Source organism: Rousettus aegyptiacus, unplaced genomic scaffold (genome assembly GCF_014176215.1).
Source record: "Rousettus aegyptiacus isolate mRouAeg1 unplaced genomic scaffold, mRouAeg1.p scaffold_m13_p_3, whole genome shotgun sequence".
Taxonomy (NCBI): domain Eukaryota; kingdom Metazoa; phylum Chordata; class Mammalia; order Chiroptera; family Pteropodidae; genus Rousettus; species Rousettus aegyptiacus.
Genome location: NW_023416306.1, coordinates 99,712,029 through 99,735,922, shown reverse-complemented (window position 1 = coordinate 99,735,922; position 23,894 = coordinate 99,712,029). Strand labels below are relative to the sequence as shown.

The 23,894-nt window shown below is 32.6% G+C and overlaps 1 protein-coding gene across 5 annotated transcripts in view; it reads right to left on the bottom strand.

Annotated features, from left to right (window-relative positions):
* HECTD1 (HECT domain E3 ubiquitin protein ligase 1) overlaps positions 1–23,894 on the bottom strand; it is a 79,429-nt gene that overhangs the window by 5,397 nt on the left and 50,138 nt on the right. Inside the window, exons 20-37 of one of the 5 annotated variants that reach the window (XM_036238606.1) lie at positions 22,541–22,675; positions 21,833–21,972; positions 21,239–21,562; positions 20,073–20,239; positions 19,802–19,978; positions 15,944–16,780; positions 15,033–15,254; positions 9,821–9,954; positions 8,826–8,948; positions 7,379–7,535; positions 6,036–6,258; positions 4,837–4,891; positions 4,452–4,634; positions 3,847–4,054; positions 3,677–3,762; positions 3,349–3,476; positions 1,940–2,141; positions 226–363 (exon numbers count right to left, since the gene is read on the bottom strand). In XM_036238606.1, coding sequence (XP_036094499.1) covers positions 226–363; positions 1,940–2,141; positions 3,349–3,476; positions 3,677–3,762; positions 3,847–4,054; positions 4,452–4,634; positions 4,837–4,891; positions 6,036–6,258; positions 7,379–7,535; positions 8,826–8,948; positions 9,821–9,954; positions 15,033–15,254; positions 15,944–16,780; positions 19,802–19,978; positions 20,073–20,239; positions 21,239–21,562; positions 21,833–21,972; positions 22,541–22,675 — 3,639 coding nt within the window. The remainder of the gene's footprint in view (positions 1–225; positions 364–1,939; positions 2,142–3,348; positions 3,477–3,676; positions 3,763–3,846; positions 4,055–4,451; positions 4,635–4,836; positions 4,892–6,035; positions 6,259–7,378; positions 7,536–8,825; positions 8,949–9,820; positions 9,955–15,032; positions 15,255–15,943; positions 16,781–19,801; positions 19,979–20,072; positions 20,240–21,238; positions 21,563–21,832; positions 21,973–22,540; positions 22,676–23,894) is intronic. The other 4 variants (XM_016123599.2, XM_016123600.2, XM_016123601.2 and 1 more) reach the window with 4 other exon arrangements.

Here is a 23,894-nt window from a genome sequence, read left to right as displayed (position 1 = left end):
ACATCTTATCAATTAGCTATCTAAAATTATTTATATATACATTTTATTAAATTATTTTTGTAACTAAATACTATCCTTTAAAAACAGTTTAATATTATCAAAATTATTCAATAATAAATTGAGTCAGAAAAACCTGGCTTATGTTATGAAAGCATATCCTCTTTTTAACACTTTCTAAAAGCAAAATCACATATAAAATCATAAAATGGGGGGAAAAAATCTTACATGACGAGATTCATCATCTGGAAAGTTATCATCACAAAGCCAAGCTCCCAAGTCAGTTCTCTGGAATTCTGCTGCCACCAAAGCATAAAACTCTAATGTAGGTCCCAAGCCAGTTCCTTCTTCTCCTAAAAATTCAACCTGAAGTGTGAACAAATTAATTATAAAGGTAAGTGAGCTTAAATGACCCAATTCTTGCCAAAATTAGTCATATCCAATCCTGTACTATACTTTTTTTTATAGCAGCAGTATGATACATTCATTATAAGCAACATGGAAGGGTTTTATTTATTATGAACTATTACATGTTTAGATACTGGTGAGAATTGTTCATACATTAATTTACTTCTCCCAACAACCCTGAAAAATAGACTAGTTTTTTTATTCATGGGGAATACATTCCAAGACCCTCAGTGGATTCCTGAAATTGCTGATAGTACCAAATCCTGTATTTGTTTTTTCCTACACATACATGCTATGATAAAGTTTAATTTCTAAATTATACACAGTAAAAGATAAACAATAACTAATAAAACAATATACTGTAATAAAAGTTATGTGAATATGCGCTCTCTCAAGATACCTGATAACTGGGACAGCTACTAAGTGACTAACGGGCAGGCAGCATATACAGCGTGGATACACCAGACAAAGGGTGATTCAAGAAAGAACAATATTGCGACATGCTCAATGGAGTCAATTTAAAACTTAAGAATTATTTCGAAATTTTTCATTTATTATTTTCGGACCACTGTTGACCAAGGGTAACTAAAACAGCAGAGAGTGAAATCTCGGATAAGGGCAGACTACTGTATCATCTTTTTACACCAAAGGAAACTAAAATTCAGATTAAAAAGTTAAATCATTTGCTTGACGAAATGATAGTATACTGAGTTGTATGTGTCTATGTAATACCAAAACCCAAACACTCTTATTTCTGACTTTAGGCAATCACTTTAAAGGTTTTATCCATACTCTACCTGTTCCAAATGATTTAAGGCAGCTTACAAAAACATATAGTGCATAGTAAATATATATATAAAATCTAGGTTAGACACATATACGGGTAGGAAAAATAAGATGAAGGCAAAGAAAGTTTAAAGTGAAAGACATAAGGCTTATATATTTTCTAGAGATATAATTGTTATGATCAGTCTGTAATCCAAAAGATAAACAAAAAGGCTGGTTCACAACTGTTGACGGGAAGGATGTTTCTTCCACTGTCCCTTATACAAAGAATAATATGTATATAGCATATAATCAACAATGCCCACAAAAACATTCTCTAGTAAATATATTGAATTTCACACTGCCATTTGTTACATCTCTCAATACAGATCAATGATATAATACCAAGCACAATTTAAGTGAAGCAGTATTATAAAACTATGCTCCAAAAATAGAGATATCTAACAGCATAGCTTAATATAAAGGTAACTTTTAGAGTATCAAAAAGAATCCTTTGTGAATACTATTATTGGGTCCAGGCTTTATTAAGAAATGGATAGTGTCCTTCGAATAGACCGACGCTTTCCTATCTCAAGAATGAAGATATTCTTTGTTGCTCACTGTAAATCACAAAATCCTGACCCCTGGGATGAGCTGACATCCTCTTATGAAAGATGTTCTGCTAGAAATCCCTCTTCCTTTCTATCCAATGCAGATCAGCTGGTTCTCTGTTATTACTGCATGCACACAAAAATTTTATATGAAGTACCTCAAGAACTGATTTCCGATCTGCATGTATTTGCATGACATTCTCAGCCCATTCCATCAGTGATTCACCACGGGGAACTTTTACTCTTTCATGCTTCAGGCGACCAACTCGAAACTCTCCTGGGTCATCTCGCCTTACACTACTTGTGGTTCTTGTTCTTTCCACAGTGGCCTCACGTCGGTTTTGTAACCACACTATTGCTCTGAAATAGAAAAATATCTATGTAGCTGTAGCATACAAAAATAGTTGACTGTGCTACCTACCTGCTACATAAAAATACAGACAAATGTTTCCTAACTACCAAAGAAACTAAACAATGGTTATGCTATCTATTACTGTAATACAAACTGAAAGCCATCATTAAAATGATATTGTGATTTTAAAATATTTTCTTTTTAGCAATGCAGAACTAACCCATCTAGGGTGGGAGAAAGAATCTTGAATGAGGAATAAGATGAAAGATCTACTCTCATGTGTGTTACAATTTTTTGGTACTCCCAGGCAAATCGACTAAGTACTTTTAAGAATCAATTTCCTTATCTATAAAAGAAAAATCATAAACAATGCCATTTATCATAATAGGCCTGTAGTTCCATGTGTACAAATGCTTTATAAATGGTATAAAATGGGACAACAATGTAACCTATCAGGGAAACAAATAATTCCGTTTTAAATTAGAATTTCTTATATCTACTTCGAAAATACTCTGGATACTCAATCATTCAACAAATATTTATTGAGCATTTACAATGTGCTATACACTATTTTAGGAACTACAGCAAGAGGTAAACAAAACAGCCAGAAACTCCTGTCCTCATACAACTTTCATCTAGTGGAAGGAGACAGAAATAAGTAAAATATGTAGTATATTAAACGGTAGTAAGAGAAAAATGATGGCCAGAATGTAGATATATTTCAATGCTACCAAAGCTATTTGCAAGCATTTAATTTGGTATTCCTGGGATCTTCAGCAACTAATAATTTATGTAAGCTACTTAAGAACTGTACAAAATGCTAGCGAAAGCAATATATCTGGCCCTCCATACCCACGAGTTGGCCCTCCATATCCACGGATATGGAACCCACAGATACAGAAAAAAAACTAACTAAAGGACTTGAGCATCCATGGATTTTGGTATCCTTGAGGGTCCTGGAACCAATCCCCCATGGAGACCAAGGGATGACTGTATTCCAACCCACACTATTCCAAGAGATCCATCCACACTACTCCAAGAGAGCATATATCCAACTGGAAACAAAGTAATATTTAAATGTTGACAACTCTTTAAAAAGAAAAGGAAATAACACATTCCCTCCATAAGTCTCAATATAAGTATATTAGTACATTTTAAGTTTACATAACATTAAAAAACTTTTATTCTAAAAATATAAAAGGATACACTTCCTACCTTGATGCACCAAATGCAGTACATGTGAAATAAAGCTGTCTAGTTTCAAATGGTATTAGAAAAGGACACTTGCTGGTCAATTGTTCACACCAGTCTGGCAGAGCCCCACTGGCCAATGCCAATGGTTCCTGTAAATTAACAAATAACAATGTCTTAAGGCAATTATCTAAAAAGACAAAAAGAAGTCAATTCTTAAATGTAATTAAAGAAATGAATGCAATAGATCAAGTGGCCCAAATCACTGAATCAGAGGGAAGGGAGAGATGGTGGGAGATAGAAAAGGAAGTTCAATGGTTACAGAATAAAGAGTCAACTCTGACTTTATTACCTCAATCTGCTGCAAAATTTTTGTTGTGATTTTTTTGCTAGTGAATTCATCTGGTGGGAAAGTAAACTGAGGCTGCTCATCACCTTCTGTAAAATTAATAAAATTAATAAAAATATAAACTGATTTACTATTTAAAATGCCATAGAAATGAAACAAAGCTTCTTACAAACCTTCTTGGGATATTCTTGAATAAGGGTCACTTGCAACTATATACAGAATACGCAGAAGCTGAAGGACGTCTTCTACTCCACAAGAATTCTGTCCATTGCCTGCTTTGGCCTGAGGTTGTTCTTTTGTTAAATTAAGAATATCACTGCTTTGAAGAGTAGAAATGGCCCCCTGGGTTAAGCCAGATTTTGTTCCATGCTCACAAAAATCCTGAGGAAACCATTAGCAAAACTAGCCATTAATCACATTTTTCAGAAAAGCAATATATCATCCTATTAGTATTCCTTTGAAAAGGCTGGGATTTTTTGAATTGCTTTCTTTTTAAAATAAAAACAGTATCACCCAAGTTGGAAATTAATACATTATAAACCATTAAAACTCTCAAATAATGTAAAACTACTATAAGCCACAATTAAAACTATACACTTAGATTCCAATACCACAATCTATATTTGAAATTTTAGCATTGGCATATTTACAATGTGAATTCAATCTTATGTGTTTAGTATGTCCCAATAAACCTCTCCTCCTTAAGAATCTTTAAAAGCTGCAAAACAAAGCACAAAGCCATTCCCAATCAAAACAGTGTTTTGATGCCAAAATATACCTTATATGCAGCTATGAGCTGAGAACAATTTCTGTTTTTCCTAATACTTTTATTAGTGCCAGTTAATTTCCAGTGGCGCAGGAAAGCGGCATCTGCATTCTTCTGCAGGTAGGTTATCAAGTCATTCTTTGGTAATTCATCAGTGCCAAGGTACTGTTCCACATGCTCTATAGACCAACAACCCTACAATAGGAAAAACCAAATGTTGGCCTTTCCTGATTATAAAGTCTATGTTATCTCACATGCATTACATAAGGTAATTTTAAGATCATGCATTTAATCTAATTTAAAGAAATTTCATGTTAGTGATTTTGTCCCTCATATGTTCAACTGAAAACTGTTAGTTTTTTTTTCAGTTTTTCTAAATACTCAAGAAGTAACTTACCATTTTTCCATTTTCCTTTTCTTTGTCAGAGTCCTTCATTTCTCTGTACATGATTCTAAACATGGACACATTATTCAAGTTAATTCATACATCAAATGATCTGTGGTTATTTCTAGTAAGACTTCAATTTTTAAAAAATAGATGAATGATGCCATTCATTAGCCATAATCTTATATTAAATACTGAACTCAGAGAGAATTTATCAAAAAAAAAATATATTAATTTGTTAAACACAATGGAAAGTAGCAGATATCATATTCCTGAAAAAGAATTATGGTTTATAAATTTAGCATTATTGCAAAGAAAACATACATCAAACCTGGAACTTTTAAAGATATGAATAACATGCTATATCATGTATTATAACTTTCATATATCATTGTAAGAATAAAATGAGAAATGGTTTGCTTCTGTGTCTAGATAGAAAGAAGGATAAGAATAACAAGGACCAGAAGTGTTTATGTTCATGTAAGGTAGCTGAGATCAAATTTTCCTCTAATAAAAACTGAAGGTGGGGGATTGCCATGATGATCTATTCTATCTCAATAGGACCTAGGTTATTTTATGGGACACTATATAAGATTATCAATGTTGTTAAGAGAGCATCAGAAAAATACAGTTAACAAAGTCACATAAGGATAATTATAATTTTTATATAAATATCCTATAATGTAAAAAATACATAAATTAATGTATATGATATAATAAATAATTATTATGGGTAATACTGGGCACTTTCTACATTGCAGAGAGTACTGAAAACACTTTACAAATATTAATTCATTGATTCCTCACAATTACTCTCATTTTACAGATTGGGAAACTGAGGCACTAAAATGTTAAATAAATCTACCCAAGGTCACTCATAATTATTTATTGAATTAATGAATAAATGAATGAACAAAGAAATAGGCTTAACTCACAGACCCCAAACAAATAGAAAATAAGTAGTACGTTATGCACAATCCCAGTCAAAGAGTTCAACTATTATTAGTTTAGATTATTTCTAAAGTTCCTTTCAGTTGTGAACCTTAACCTCTCTATATCGGGGGTCAAAAATGATCTTAGCTGTTCCTATAAATCAACAGAACAAAAACCAGATCTTTTCCGTTCCTATAGCTCAAAATATAGAAATACAGTGCTCCTTGGCTCATGTACTATGAAAATATCTACTTAAAAATTAAATTTAAATCTCTTACGTGTATGTTGGCTCCCAAATACGCCTAAGTTTATCTGATTTCACATTGCCATTACAGGACAACTGAAGCAATTTTTGTACATAGTAAAAGATGGTTGATCTAAAATTAGTGAGTGGTAATTCAACTTCACGAGTTGTTCCAAGACCCGTTACTTTCAAAGTGAGGGCTAATCGAGGTGATGGGGTACATTCGACTTCTTCCAAGAGTTCTGAATGAGGTGTTCCTAAAAATATGGAAGATGTGAAAAACAATTACACTAAAGCTGCCCAGAAAGAACAACACTAGGAGACAGGGTACATGGAATCTAAACTCTTCTGCCACATGTTAGCTAAAGATATCAGCTACATAGCACTCTCCTGGCCTTTTTTTTTTTTAAATGGGAGTAATAAACCAAGATTATTTAAAGACAGATAATAGACTAGAACTTATGCATATGATATGGATCTCTCATTTTTATTAGGGAACATATGCTAACTATATGAATATTTTGGTAACATTTTATTTTTATAAATGAGAAGACTAATAAAATTTCTACATGTAGAGAAAATCATATACTTTGGTCAATTACTTGTCAATCTTTTGCTTACACTGAATGATCATGTTGTGAGGTAAACACACACACTTTATATAATTAGGTTCGTAGTATATTTGGTGGTGTACTCTTTATTAGTTCAGGAATCTTTTCCTCATATCATAGATAGAGCTTTAAAAAATATTTTATTCACTGCATGACATTTTATTGTACCTCAAATCCCCTTCTCTAACTCTGACTCTTCTGTCTCCCTCTTATTAGGACACTGGTGATTACACTGGGCTCAATCAGATAATCCAGGATAATCTCCCCATTTCAAAATCCTTATCTGATCACATCTACAAAATCTCTTTGGTCATGTTAAGGTAACATACTCACAGATTCTGGAGGTTAGGATCTATGTATTGGTGGGGGCATTAGTGTGCCCACCACACCCAAAACAGAGATATAAGAGACAGAGTTGCCACTGAGGTCGACTGACTCTAGGGGCCATGACTGAAACCACTATATAGTTTTTCAAAGTAAAATATGAACAGGAATAATCCTTAGGAATTCTGATCCAGTAGAAAATAAAACAAATTATTCACCTTTAAATGAAGCCTTGCTTTCAAATATTACATAAATAAAAATGGTATTTTTAATATACTGTAATCTGTTCTTTTTAAAAAAACTTTTTTGAGGAATGTGGCTGACAATTTTTCCTGAAAACTTTTATTTATAACCTGCATATACACATAGAACCTTACTTCTAATTGTAATTAATAATCTTATTTGGAATCCATTAGCTCACAAAAACTAAAATATACTGTACCCGGAGGTGGAATTTCTAGATCAGTTGTCTGTTGGACATTAGTACGACCAGGTCTAGGATCAAAAGCAGGAACCAAAGCAGAAAATTGCCGTTTTAACACATAATCATCATCCCATGTTCTCCGGCGTCCTCCCTTAGTTTCATACTCTTCTTCTTCCTATTAAAATGCCATGTATGAACATTATAAAACTTGTTATTGCAAAAGTGATATGCTATCTATAAAATAAGGTATACGTTTAAGTACTTCTCTATAGTTATTACCACTCCTTAATTAGCCATATTTCTTAGGCACAAAATGTGACAACATATATTTAGGTACATACATTTCTTAATGATTTAAGTTTATCAACAGTAAGTTGCATTAGTGTGGTTACACAAATCTACAGGAGACAAAATGACAAGGAACCACACACATACACTGTACCAATGTCATGGTTTTGATATTGTGCTCTAATTGTGTGAGCTGTAACCATTGGAAGATATTAGGCAAAGAGCACATAAGACCTCTCTGTACCATCTTTGCATCTTTCTGTGAACCTATAATTATTTTTAAAGATGCTTTTTTAAAAAATGGAAATTGCATTATATACTAAATTACGTACAAAAGATATAATGCTTGGGAATTGCTTTAAATTACTATGGGGCAAATAGTAAACAAGTTTGACAAAGTGTTAATAACTGTTAAAGTGAAACTTTTAGCATGTTTGAAAATTTTCATAATAAAAGTTTTTAAGGAACATTTTCTCCTGTCTTTCACTTTTACTATCAACAAAAAGAGATCAATGAATTGTAAATATTTTAAATGTCTGATGTAACAATTTTAAAATAACTATGATATATATACGTAAATGTACACATATAGCTCCTTATATTTTTAACATTCAATTGAAATTAACTTTTATAACAAATCAAACTGACATTTGACAGCTTTGGAGCCAGAGTGTCTGGGTTTTCATTCTGGATCCAAAACTTCTAAGTGTGACCTTTACCAATCACTTAATCTGAAAACTGGGGCTAATAACTCTTATAGGGTTGTTGAAAGGACTGAATTAGTTAATACATGTAAAGTATTTTTAAAAAGTGCCCAGAACTTAATTAATAATCAATAAATGTTAGTTAACAGACTGATGTTACTACCTCTTACTACTACTATGAAAACTATAACTCTTAGATAATATCTATTAGCCTTTTTGTTATATGTTTACTGTTAACCAAAGGCCAAGATAAAGGAGTCTCAAGTAAGAAACTTCTGTATGCATTATGACAGAGCAATCATCGGCTCCATCTGGGATGTGGAACCCAAGCAGTTGGGGATGTTTCTTTTGTTAACTCTGTTTTGTAACTCCCTCTCCTCCCCCTGTATATTTTTCTATAGGCATTTTGGTTGGTGCTTTACTGTGAAAGGGGAAAAAATACACTGTAGGGAATATAAACATGAAGCTATTACCTGCTCCCCAATAGGCCGGCTCCCTGCTCCAGCAGGAACCTGTGGTAGCTGCGAGGTAACAGCATGGTGCGTTACATCAGATCGAGACCCGGCTCGCCGCTGCAGGGATGGACGTCTCAGAATCTGAAATTAAAAAATGTGAAGAGATATGTCTAATTATTTGATCCATATATATCCCCATGCAACTCTGATGTGAAACTATCAACCCATATTACCAAAACTGTCATTAATAAAATTTCATATTCTTCAGCTAGCTTCAGAAAAGTTATAAAATGAATGTTTTAAATTTATCATGCATCATATATTAATAGATGCAAAAAACATGCTAATGTACTGTTTCTTAAGCAACATATACTAAAAGCATTTCTTAAAATTCTTTACTCCATTAAAACTCAACTCAGGAAGTTTTTTGAAATCTAATAACACTTTATAAGAGAAATAAAAAAGATATACAAATTACAGTAAAGAGTATTTTCAGGCAAAAGTTCAATTCAAAGACAATCATAGTGGTTAAACACTGGTAGTTCTAGATCACACTGCCTAAATTTAGGTCCCTACTTTTCTACTTAACTCTTATTAATTATGGCAAATTATTTTTCCTATGCCTGTACCCCATAGCTCTGCATAAAGAATGATGAAATAATATACTGCTTGCAAAACAGTAGGTACTAAAAAATTCTATGTGAAAAAATTATTGCAGAACTATGAAAATTGTATTCTTTAGGATTAGTGAAATTCTTCACACGTTTAAACCTGTTAAAACATCAGCATGTGACATTTTTCCAATATAGCCAACTTATTTTCTTTTAAAAGAGAATTATAAATGTTCAAATTAAAAGCATTTTTCTTAATTAACCATATTTTTCATACTGGTACTGTATTTTCTTGCTTTAAAGTTTAACCAAGACTTTGCTTTTCCTCTCTTCATTTATTAACATCTTTTATTCAATTATTAACATCCTATCTTAGTTAAGAGAATGGGAGACTCTCTCTACCATAACCTCCTCGTATTCCTGGTCCTCCTGATTGTCATCTTCATTCTCATCGTCTTCCTCATCTGGCTCAGGCAAGTCCTCATCATCATCTAGCTCAGCTAACAGAGTACTGGCACGACAGCTATCAAGAAAATCTAGAAAACAAAACCAAGAACTTTACTCTCAACACAATTAACAAAGAATAACAAAATAACTCTTTTGTTTTGGTTTTACAAAACAAAAGCAAAATTCAAAAGGGACAAGTATAAAGGCCACATTTAGTAATGCCAACCTTCTTATCCAACTGTACACACAGAATGACTTTTAAATCATCACGAACATGGCAGAAAACAACATGGGATAAAGGATGACTAAAAACTCAATTTAAATGTACAAAATCATAACATAAAAGGTCAACAATATGCGCTATGCTAAAAATCAACAATGCTATTATCAGTCTCTGCATAAGTCACAGGAAGTATAACATGGTGGAAAGAGAATGGTGTCATTCATTCTATCAAATATCTACTGAGTAACTACTATGTGCCAAGAATTGTGGTAGGTACTAGATATATATACAGTCATATACCACAGTCAATATTTTCTGGTGACATGATTTTTATTTTACCTATAATAATGATATAGTTTTTTCATCCAATATGTGATGAATGTTTTTTGGTGATGGGAGACTGGGAGGTTACTTGTGTTTTTATGGCTTTGGCTACAGAAATGACTGTACTGAGCTTTATTTTCTTTAATATATAAAGATATTCACGTCTTCACATACAGCTGCTAATGTGTTGGGCCATCCCAAATGATATTTTCAAATGCCAAACCTTGGAAGGAATGTATGTGTGCACTCTCTCTTTCTGTATATATTACTTTTATAGTTATATAGTCATGAGCCACATAGTGACGTTTTGGTCACCAACAATGGTGGTCCCATTAAGATTACAATGGAGCTGAAAAATTCCTATTGCCCAGTGAACTACATACTGTAATGTCACAGCACAACACATTACTCATGTGTTTGTAGTGATGCTGGTGTAAACAAACTTATTGCATTGCCAGTTGTATAGAAGTATATTACACACAACTATGTACAGTACATAATACTTAGTATACTATACTTTTTATCATTAGAGTGCACTCTTTCTACTTACAAAGTTTGCTATAAAACAATATGCCATAAAATGCCAGCAGCAGCCTCAGATCTCATGTTTACATCTTTTGATCACATTATTCTCCCTTGTGCTAATTTAATCTCATGTTTTATAAATTTAGTGTAATCTTAGTGTACAGTGTTATGAAGTCTCCAGTAGTGTACGGTAATGTCATACACCTTCATATTTATTCACTCACCACTCACTCACACCACCCAGAGCAACTCCTATTCCCGTAAGGTCCATTCATGGTTCATACCTTATACAACTGTACCATTTTTTCTCTTTCGTACTGTACTTTTACTGTATCTTTTCTATATTTAGACATGTTTAGATATACAAATATTTACCATTGTGTTACAACTGCTACAGTATTCAGTAAAGTAACATGCAGTACAGATTTAGCTTAGGAGCGACAGGATATATAGCTATACCATCTTGTTTTATGTAAGTGCATGCTGTCATGTTCACATGATGACAAAATTGCCTAATGATACACTTCTTAAAACGTATCCCAATTGTTAAGTGGTGCATGACTACAGTTGTAAACAGAATAGACATGGTCTGAGCCCCCATGGAGCTTACAAAGGAGAGAGGCATTTAAAAACTAAACAAATGAATATATTAATATAAACTATAAAAGATCTTATACAGGAAAAGAACAAAAGTCAGTCAGTCAGAAAAGACCCAGGCTTAGCTATGTGACCGAGCAAGTTAATAAATGATGACTACTTAAGGATAATGCCTATTTATGGAATAACATCTTTCATTTGATCCATATTATCTAGCACATAAAGAATTTCAATAAACTTGAATCCATTTCACTTCCCTCCTCAGGATCTCTCTCCCTCACCCTGCAATAAAGACTGTGTCAAATTTACATTGTCTTACATACTGGTGTTGACAAGCTATTTTTCACAAAAACTGAAAACAAAAAAAGGAATAACAGGACTAAAACAGGAGAATTTTTTTTACTAGATCTAGAAGAAAAATAACTTCTATGGCTAAAAAGACAGTATACACTACACATTCCACAATATTCAGAAGACAATTTATAATTATTTAATAAACACTTGCCTTTGCATACCTCTGAACCAAATATATTTTTTTAGGTTTAATAATTACATGGGACTAAAAATTCAATGCCTTTCACTGGGTGGCTGGCTAGTAGGAAAAAATAGGCCTGAAACTATATTCAATTAGTTTCTATAGTACAAATTTTTTAACACTTTAATATTCTGAAATCAGAATATGTCTTAGAAACAGTGGCAAGTCACAGCTAAACTGGCAACATTTCTCCTTAGTGACATAAAATAATGCCATCTCATAATTAATGGCACCTTAAATTTGATAAAATATATTACCCCTAATACATGTAAGGTGCCATCTTGCAATTTAGTCAGTGGTTCTCATGAATGTGACATGGTAGCACACAAAATAAATTAATTCCACTTTTAGTTTATTTTTAAAGGAAAACCATCTAACTTTATATACTGAAATTCCGTTCTTGTGTTACAATTTGTTGAAGCCAGGTTCTTTTTACTCATTACCTCCCATTTAATATCAGAGTATAAGAAGATAAAAAAAGCTCTTTATTTCATATATTTGACCATATCGCAGAATCGAATCATGTCCCTCAAAATACATAGTAAAAGTTTGCATATACACAAATTATTTTATAAGACAGATATATTACTCTGATCCTTCATAGTAGCATTCGTTAGAATCTTTCAGTTTTAGAAATGTAGAAAAGGAAATTTTAATCATCTAATAATTTTTAAAAGGCGACCAATAGCCCTAACTTTTTAATATTTTCTCCCCTTAGCATACCTTCACATGACCAAGAACTAAAAGCCTGACATTAACATATTAACAAGTGAATAGGGAGGAGTAGGGGGCCTCCACAGCAAAACTTGAAGTGGAAAATAGCTTATTCAATACATTTATAATATTCTGGTATAATAATCATCATTATTTTGCAACATACATATTTAAAAGATAAAGTAGAAACAAAAATGTAATAATTTTCCTAAAACCATAAAACATCACATCTAATTTTTGGCTTAGAATAAGAGAGGCCACATTCTCAGAAAAAAAAGAAAACCTATTAAAATGATGTACACATACAATAGTACTTAAAACATATCTTCATATAAATTTTCTTGTATTTGAAATTAATAAAAATATTTTGTTAAAAAAGAACAGGCAATGTGATCAAGAATTTATGGTAAAGGGTATTTTAAAACAATAATGATGAGAGTATAACCTTTTGGAAGGCAATTCAACAATTACTCCTTCAGGAATTTATCCTAAGGAAATATACAAAAACACAATTCAAGGATGCTCGTTCATAACAATGGTTATGGTAATGAAAAGCTGTAATTTAAATATCCTAAATGGAGAATTTATTAAATAAAGATCAAATAGTCAAACAATGGAGTATTTGGCAGCCATTTCAAATAGTATAAAACCCAGAGAACAATGTGAAAATGTTTTAACAATGTACTGAGTTAAAAGAGCTCTCTGGAAAAGATATAATTCCTTTTTGTTTTTACAAAAGAAAAAAAAAAGGGAGAGAACATACACCTCAAGTAGTATGTATCGTTTATTTAAGTGATTGCCTCAAGAAAGTGGGGACTAGATTTTTTATCTTCATTTAGATTTATTTTCTATAAAATGTTTTACTTTTCTAATAAGAGAAAATAAAATTTTTAGAAACGTATTTTAATTGAATCATATTTTTATCACTGACTATACAGCATTGAAGCCATGATATAACTACAGAACTTTCTAAGCAAAAATGTCAAGTGTTATCTAATTAAGGAATTATTCCCAAAAGACCTTAATAATATTGATATTATAATTTATAATTAGAAATATGTATTTGGTCTTTGTCTCTGTTCCAAACACTGAGCTCCTAAATTCTTATAATTTCCTAAATGATAAGAATAGAGGTGTCTTTTGTTATTCATTCCCAGGGTTGTTTTACTATTTTACGGAAGGGGGCGGGGAGGGGGGGGCCTTTTGGAAAGCTCCTAGGTAATCTAAGAATGAGAGCAGGCTGTCAGTGGAACCAACCATAATTAGAGGGTTAGAACTTTCATTCCACCTCTGAAACCTCTGGGGAGGGGTGAAGGGCTAGGGATTGAGTTCGGGCACTAATGGTTAATAATTTAATCAATCGTGCCTAAATCGTGAAGCAAGCCTCCAAAAAAACCCAAAGGATGATGTTCAGTGAACTTCCAGGATGGAGGACAGAACACAGTCATGGGTAGGAAAAGCCCCCAAACCCCAAGGGGACAGAAGCGCCTATGCTTGGGACCCTTCCAGACCGCACTCTATGGATCTCTTCTGACTGTTCCTGAGTTATATCCTTTTTATAATAAACCAGTAATCTACTAAAGAAAATATTTTCCTGAGTCCTGTGAGCCTCTCTAGCAAATGAATTGAACCTGAAGTGGGGATTGTGGGAACCACCAATTTATAGTCAGTCAGTCAGAAACAGGAATGACAATCTGGACTTGCGATTAGCTTCTGAAGGAAAGGGAAAGGAGGGAAGGGGTCAGTGTTGTGGAACTGAGCCTTTATCATATGGGATCTGACCTCTCTGGGTAGGTAGGCAGTGTCAGAACTAGGTTAAATTATAGCTGGTGGTGTCTGAGAATTGCTTAGTGTGGGAAAATGTCACATTTAGTAGTCAGAGGTAACAGAAGTGAAGTATTCTGTGAATATTGAGAGTAGACACATTATATTAGTGTACAAGGAATATAATTTATTAATCTATTATACTTCTATTATTCTCTGATAAAGGTGTCAGATACCTTTGTTATGGTTCTTCTAATTTCGTTAGTGACAAAAGGCAAATAAAAGATGACAAACAAAAGTTCCTAGATGCCTTTTTATAATCTGATTTCTTAATAGTCCCTCATATCACTCTTTTCATCTTATATAAAGATGCCATATTTATTAAGAATAATTCATTTCTAATCAAAAGTTAAAAACAATCCAGCAGAAAACCATAATAAAAGCATCACTATATAAATAGCTAAATATTTTAAACTATAACTTACCATATAAGGAATACTCTGCTTCCTGACCTGTGTCACTCTCACTGGAGGTTGATGTGAGGCTGGTGGTTAAAGTATTACTTAATGACTGACCAACTGATAAAACTGTTGTTGCTGTAGCTACGTTGCTGCTGCTAGTAACACTGGATGTTGACATAGTCACTGTTGATGTAGTACCGGGTGTGGTCAAATTAGGGAAACTCTGAGCACCCATAAGAGGAGAAGCTAAGGATACAAATGAAACAAATCAGTACAAATAAGCAGGATTGTACAAACCTTAAAAAAACTAGGTTCTATATTTAGGGAAAAAAAAAACGAGGTCATAAAACACTAAATTATTAAAAGGCTGAAAAGCAACAACTTTGGGAACCCAACTGAAATCCAATTAAAAATTCTTGGTTTTATATCACTATTATTTTTCAAAAAATTAAGCCTAGCTTTTTAAAAAGTGAAGTAGGCAATGGAATAAATCCCAAAGATATTTTCCAAGGGAACTACTTTGACCCATTAGTAGCTTGAATTAGAATTAAATAACTTTCAACAGCTAATACAATTTAGAAGCTAAGTAAGTTATACCAGTGTGATGCTCTGATTTCAACTGACTAGGATATTTAATGGTCATTTATTTCCTCATACAACTATACTTAATGATTTATCATAGAAGAGTGAAAAACAGAAGTGTGTTATTGTTTTATCCTTTCAAAAGAAGAGGTTATCACACCTGATCTGATTCTTAAAATATCATGATTCTATAGAACTTCATGTTCCTGAAGTGCTAAATTTGACATAATTGCATATAACATGGTAAATGATCTAGTTAAAGACTGAAGCCAGAACCCACTGAACAAGAAACCCTACTTTGCATCCCTCACAGTGGAAAAAGCATTGGGTTCCATAAGGAAAAGCTCACTTACTTGCTGTGCTCATCACATTCCTCCCCAAAGTATTAGTGTTGTTATCACTGCTGCTTCGGCTTAGATTCATGTTGTTCGTGGCATTAGTCCGTGCTATGTTTGCCACTCTCCTTACAAAACTCTCCAAGCTAGATGTTTCTCTTGAGGACAGATTAGGTACGCTTGCACTAGAGCTCATAGGGGCCCCAGCAGCCAACAAAGAACTCACTGATAGTCTGTTGCTTGCTGAGGAGCTAAGGGGTCGTTGTGAAGCTGCTTCTTTATTAGTTAACTCAGATACTGAACTAACATCAGGAGAACTAACGCTAACGATTCCCATGGATATTGCACTAGACTCCCCAGGAGTACGAACAGAACTATCAGGGCCTAACTTTCTTTCAGCATTTTCACTTCCCGTTTCCGCTGTTAAGGTACTGGTGCTTGCACTGGAAGATGACCCTACTTCTGTTTGAGGGACGTTTTCAGCAGATGAAAGAACAACAATTGGTTCATGGACATCAGCTCCTGAAACTATACTGTGTTCCATTACAATTTCTGATCTCCGTTCCGTTTTGGTCGAACCCAAGCTGATGTCGCTGCTACTGGCCACGCTACACACAGAACTGCTGCTTCCTTTTCTACTTGAGGAGCCTGCAGCAGCAGATGTCTTGTCTGGACAGTTGTTTTTCACCAAGCTGCTCCATGATTGCGTTGTGCCTGAAACAGTGGATGAAACAGGTTTGGGTGATGCCACTGTATCAGGGTCGTACCCTGGTGCAAGCTTGAGGTCAAATTTTCCTTCTGCGCCCATACGGTAAGAGTTTGAGCCACCAGCATCCCAGGTGACATCAATCCAGCCTGGAAAGGGACAGGAGTTTGTGAGACCCAGCAGAAAGCAGATAGGAGCGTGTCAGACAGTAGCTCCACAATATGGGATCAGCTTTTCATCAGTGTTGTACTTTTCTGAATTTCTATAGTCACTTAAGGTCTGCCAACCTAAATTAAATTCCTCCTTTATTTCTATTATTTCTGGTGATATTTAAAAACAATGTAAGGGTCATGTTTACAACTATTGGGGTATCTTTTAAGGGGAAGACCGATAAAAAAATTTTAAAAACTTGTACAAATGGTAAAACACTGCAACTTCAAGTATAAATAAAATCTAAGTAAAAGGATTTTTAGTTGCTAAGTATGATTATGTGGTTGAACGTTCTTTATAGAAAAAAGTGCTGGCTTACCATTAATTTCTGAGTTTGGGCTAAATCCTATAATTGACAGACAAAAATTCACATATCACTGTAGAATTTTAGGTCACTAGCTCAAATAACACTAAGTTAGCATTTCGGTTGTGTTCTCAAAGTTCAGTGGTTACTTGGTTCTCTTATGATTAAGTTTAATAAATTTAAATAAGCACAGAAAATTCTTAAAACAAAATTTAAAAGTATACTAAGCTCTTTTACTAGAACCTACATGCTAAAGCTAATAACCTACAAAGAACTAATGAGTAAAATGATATTCAATCTCTATTTACTTATAATTGGAAAATGATACTTATTCTTTTTTTTAAAGCAACTTCCAAAAGCAATAAAACAAAGTGCCTATTAAAAAGGAAATTAATAGAAATTTTACATTCTTATTATAGTGTTATACACTAACTACTTCAGGGAAAAACACAACACATAAAAGTATTTATTTTTAAGCATAATAAGTCTTTATAAAGTTTAAAAGTACTTTACCCATACACACACATACTCCCATGCATGCGCACTGCACACACACACACACAAATGCCAAGTTCATATATGTTTATGATGAGAATCAGAGGGGTATAAGTAATATTGAATTACCTGTGGGGATTCTCTGCATATGAGTTCTTTGAGAGGAAAACTGCCCCAAATCTATATAATCTAGTTTACATGAGATTTCAATTGCCTCAATTTATCTTTATGCTGAAATAACCTCTGAAGAACCAAAATTTAACTATCTCTTCTGCAACATGGAGAAGTATGAGAAAAGAAAAGGTTCAAAAAGATATCCCAACCCCAAGTAAAAATAACATTTGTATTGTATTAATTGGTGCAAAAAATATACTGATAATTTATTTCATATCACTTATCAAAATCTGTAATTATATTTTTATCTGTTTCACCCAGAAGGCAGGGGATCATACTTTAGTGTTGACCGTTATATAATAGGCATTCATATTTGCAAAATAAATAAAAAGTATTATCTATGTATTAATTGGGATTTAATTGATATAATGTGGGAAAATAATTTTAAAATGTAAATCATATTAGGTTTGAGAATGTGTTTAAATTGATATCTAATGGGCATAATATAGGGTACATACATACTATCCATAAATACACAGAGACAAAACTGAACTCCTGCTATGCCCAAAACACAGATTAAAAGATAAAGTTAGTAATAACTAGCCATTATTAGAAACAGTCAGCTGAAGTATTTAAAAGCTAGGAACCCTCGCTGATATAACAGTTTTAAGGCACAACTTATCAGGAATGGCCATCTTGGTGAGCCAAAACTCTGATTCCCCACATTTGTCAAATCAGCAAAAAAATAAACTTTTCTTATATGCTAAATTCTGAAATTAAGATCCCCATTTTCCTATGCAGTGGCTTCACAGATGATTTTGGCCTAAGAAAAATGAACTGTACTCACATATCTCTAACTAGCCCACATACTTAAAAGCCAAATCAAACAATATAAAAGAAAGAATATTAACTATAATTAATATGTAAAAATCAAGAACATTTGAAATGTCTTAGCTGAATGGTAATATTGTCTTCTCAACCATTACTGGTTTTTATGAATTCTGGCGGTTATCGTCAATACATGCTCACTCACTATAAACTGGCTATGGTGACAATTATTTGCAATTAGGGTATGACTATAGAGAAACGCATTTGTTAGTAAGGTAAATCAAGGAAAAGAATCTTAAAGGCAATAAAAATCAGAGTTTAAGTAAATTGATGCTTTTATCACACAGAATATGAACATATTAAGATATTAAATGCTAGTCATTCTAAGCATTGTCAGTTTTATTATAGCTCTTTAAATATCTGGTATTGGCAATATGAACATTTTCCTCTTCTTTTTGTGTTTAATGCTAGGTGAAATTCATAGGAACCCCACTACTGGTTAGGCAAATTATCCACTAATAAATCAGTCTTTTAAATTATAAGAAAAAAAATTAGTCATAATAGTTGTTTCTGGGAGTTGATAGAATTTACTAAGTGGGTATAGACTTCCCTAAAAACATATAGCAACAAAGGTCAAAAATGAACTGAATAACAATAACCAATACTGTAAAACATGAAAGTTTAAAATCCCAAAGTAAAAAGCTGGTTGTCTGATAAGCATTGTGAAATTGCTTATAATCTTATAAATAAGGAGGCTATGATTCTTGTTCTATGCTTTCTTGAGAAACAGTAACTATAAATGTTAATGCTTTTTCTTCTAAGTGACTTACATAATAGAAAAAAACATGATTCCCTGACTCCTGTCAGGCTAACGAGATAAAGACAAACACAAGAAATTAAGATAAAAAGCAATAGAAATTTATGAATAAACTTAAAAAAAAAAACAGCAGAAAATGTGCTATGAGGGTATTCAACTTATACTAGCTTATTAATCACTTCAAAATATTAGCAATAAATTTTAGTCAAAACCTAGGAATTTAAATTTTTCCTTTATTTTTAAATAAATGATTTTTCCATTTTTGATGTGAAATAATACATCAGTTTTTCTAAGTAGTGCTGAAACATTTATACAATTTATATATTATCACAAAATAAAAGAAAAATATTTTGTTATTTAAGTACTTGATTTCTACACTACAAATGCTAAGCACCTACTCACCATTATGCAGTTCTCCTGTGACAGTGCCTTCTCCCTGTGGGCTGCCATCCTGATCTCGCCATTTCCAATCAAGGCCTCTGATCACACGAGCCCCTGGAACCATGTATTTCAGAACCTGGGAGCGTACCAGACGTCTCTGTCTTCTAAGATTAGCTTCTGCTTCCTTAGCTGCTTTTCCTATAAGGTAAAAATTACAGAAATATAAACAAAATCACTTTTGATAAATACAATTATTTTAGTTTGTTAGAAAAACCTACTACCATCTCTTTACCTAGCTGATCTTCGCATACTCCATTTACAGTGCCATAAAGTTCAAATCCAGACAGTGAGAGGTAATGAGTTTGTCCACTGGCATTCTTCCCCATTTGTTTAATTCTCACATGTCGCCATCCTTGTTTCTCATCCTTTGGTGGATCAAGAGGCCAGGTTGCTGTTGACCTGTGAATGCATTAAAGAAAAAATTGTGTAATGTTTTAAAACAGATGAAAAAGATGTTTCTAAGAGGGGAATATTTTTACATAATAGAGAACTATAGGAAAAACAAACTAACTTTCATATTGGGAAAACAGTTTATTACACAAAAATCAAGAACTCAAATGGAGAAAAATAGCAGTCAAGAAATTAAGTTAAATATAAAATGTTTAAATGTATATTATTAATTTGGCTCATAACATTAAATGACTTATGAATAATAAAATCCAAAGAAATATGAGAAATTGTATGAATAAATATGCTTTTATGATGAAAGTTTTGAATTATTGCAAAGTTTTAAATGATATAAATATTAACTTTAAAGCTTGAAAATATTACCTATTAATCCTAATGTCAAGAAGCTCCTTCCGTATTACATCTAATGCACAAAATTATTTAATTCCACCTTCTATCTAACCCTCAAACTGTGTCACAATGTACAATTATAAATTATTAGAACTAAAATTTTTAGAAATGTAATACTGACCTTCAGACTTTAAAAAAATTAAATATGGTCAATATATAAAATTTAGGAAAAGAGATACATAAAAATAATAAAAAATTAAGTCGGTCATTATTCAATAACCAGCAATAAACCATTGTTGATTTGTTGAACATTCACATGTATTGTGTGAATATATGAAGTTTAGTAAAAAGCTAATTCCATTTGTTTTGGTGTTTATTAGTGTGCTGTATACACGCACGTAACACTATGTATCAATTTCTTTTTAAATAAAATATACTTAGTTTCCTACTCATGTTTAATTTAAAGCTTTTGAAAAAATTTTGGTAAAGTTTTGGTAAAGGATTTCAAGTTTTAAGGCCTAAATTGTATTAAGTGATGTTTCTAGAATGAAAATCTTGCTTCAATATCTGACAAAGAAGAGAGCTCTAAGGGTATACAATTATAAAAATAAACAAAGCTCTTTATTGAATTTTCCAGTTCAGAAAGACTCCTCAACTAACCCTGGTTCATTGAGACTGCAGTCATCAACATGGGTATACAAAGACGTCCAGTTCTGTCCATCTTTGGATACCTGGAAAACCCAGTTTCTCAATGCAGACCTTCCATAACCACGTGCATGACGGAGTGTATATGCTGATGGTATCACCCAGAGACCCAGATCTATGGCAAACCAGGCATTCTTATCATCATTGCTATGACAATTTAAAGCTGAATTATCACGACTTAATATGTCTTCTAAGCGTCCATAAGGTAGATTTCTTCCTTCTGATGATGTTACTACTACAAGTCCATAAGCTGCTGGATTTACCCATTCATATGCAGTTCTACACAAAAATAAAAAATAAATGTTAAAACTATTAAAATAACTGCATTTGTTCATATTACCTTTTTTCCACATGAAGTCATGTCAATTTTTAAAATTCTACAATTAATAATTCAGATCTTTTTTTCTTCGCAAAAAGTAATTTAGATAGTCATAAATTTAACCTATAAGACAAAGCTCCTAAACTACAAGATACTCAAATTTTATTCTGTTACCTAGTATTCTTTTTCCAGGTGCATGTTTTTACTCTTCATTAAATAGAATGACTTACTTGGCATTTGTCCCAATCCAGTAAATGATTCCATTTTCATCAAAGTCATGCTGGTGCCGAAATATAAAATTTTGGCCTTCTCTTAATTTTCGAACAAAAACGAATGAAGATCTGTCAAAGTCATACCACTGCTTTGCTACCTAAACCAAAGAAAATACAGAAGATACCTTAATAATGCTATTTTAAAACATACTGCCCACTTTTTTCCTATCCCTTTAATGTGAGTTGTTTTAGAATAACAAATACTCTAAAAACTATTTTGGAAAACAAAACAAAAACTAGAAATGTCCACAACCAAAGTACCCCGCTATTAATATCATAGAGTATTTCTTTAGTCTATTATTTCAATGCATATGATAAAACAAAGTCTTTCTTGGTCATTTTCCTTTTGTCAGTTCTTATACATTTTATAGCTATATAACAGTATTCAAATTAATGGAAATAACTATCGATTTGACATTCCATTATTGACTGGCATTAAGTTTTGTTTACTATTTTAGTATTACAAATAACTATAATAAACATCTTTCTGAAGAAATCACTTACAGTGTATAAAGATTATTTTCTTAGAATAGATTCCTAACAATGAAATTACTAGGTCAAATTGAATTACCATAACTCTGGAAATATACTTCCCAATTAGTTCACTCTAAAGAGCTAAACCACAACAGAGAATGCTTATTTCACCATGTCCTCGCAAGAGCTCACCATTTTTAAGAGATACTGTTCCAAAGATTCAACTGTAGCTAAGGGTTCCATCTTTAACATCCTGCCAGTCCTGTCTATCAATGCAGTTTCACCAGGTGCACGTTCCAACCGAAATCTTAATCTTCTTGTAAGTATCTACACAGAAATGACCAAAATGCTTCAGAAAACATCTTGTATTTTTCTTATAATTGTAAAAATGAGACATGTTACATGAACACAGTAATTCAAATTTATAAAGAAAAACCATAAATGAAGGATCAATGTGTTTTCTATTAAATATGTAAATATTTTTAAAAAGGTCCAATGAATAAGTAATACTGGTTTTCAAGAAAGTTAATTACTTAAAATTTCTAAATGCTGGTGTTCCTAGGACTGTAGAAGCAGGGGAATTTCCAGTCTTTGAGACTTATCTCTACTTTATTCATTTATCAAGGATAGAGCCTTAAAAAGGGCAGACCAAAAAATACCCTTGCTCCTACATGTTATTCTGTCTGAAATGACACAAAGTAGACCTCTACATCTTATTTTATAATACATACAAAGTGAGCTGTACTAACTACACTTATCTTCCTGGTCAAACTCACTAGTCTGGGAGTCTAGTGACTTCAGTAACACTATTGGGTTACTTGGGGGGGGGTGGTATGGCAAGCTTTTAACCTTGAGTAGGCATTGTTTTGGCAAATACAGATTCTTAGTCATTTACCACAGGCTATATTATATTTAAGAGACTTATTCCATGCAGTGGAATGAATGATAGGTTGAACAAAGGCAAGATTTAAGGCCAAAGGCCCAGCTAGGAAATACTAAAGTAACCCACAGAAGATATGATGAAGGTATAAATAACAAGAATATTTGTTTTGTCTATTCATATCTGGATCCCAACTGCTAACAAAATAATAACTGAATGAATGAATGAGAACATCACCCAAATAACATTTAGGAAGAAATAGGTTTTTTATAAATGCATATGATGACAGATTTCCAAAAGAATTAATAGAATTACCTAAGGAAGGCCATCTGGCTCTAACCAATAATATACAGAAAGCAAGAAAAAAAAAATTGTGCTTAACATATTTTCACATTTTCTTATATGTTGACACACACAGAAATGAACGGACTTAACCCATAATTCTAGGAAAAAAAGATGCTTTTTTCTGCATTTCCACTGATAGTGTCTTTTTCCATTTGTGACCTAGCAAATATGATTACTTACAATAAATATTTTATTGAAAATCCACAATGATTTGATTGTAAACAGAGTAAAACTGAAATGTCAATACATTCAAGAGTCATTAAAAAGAACAATCAAATGGCATTAGAGTTAAAGTCTTTAATAATTAAGCAGAACCATTAT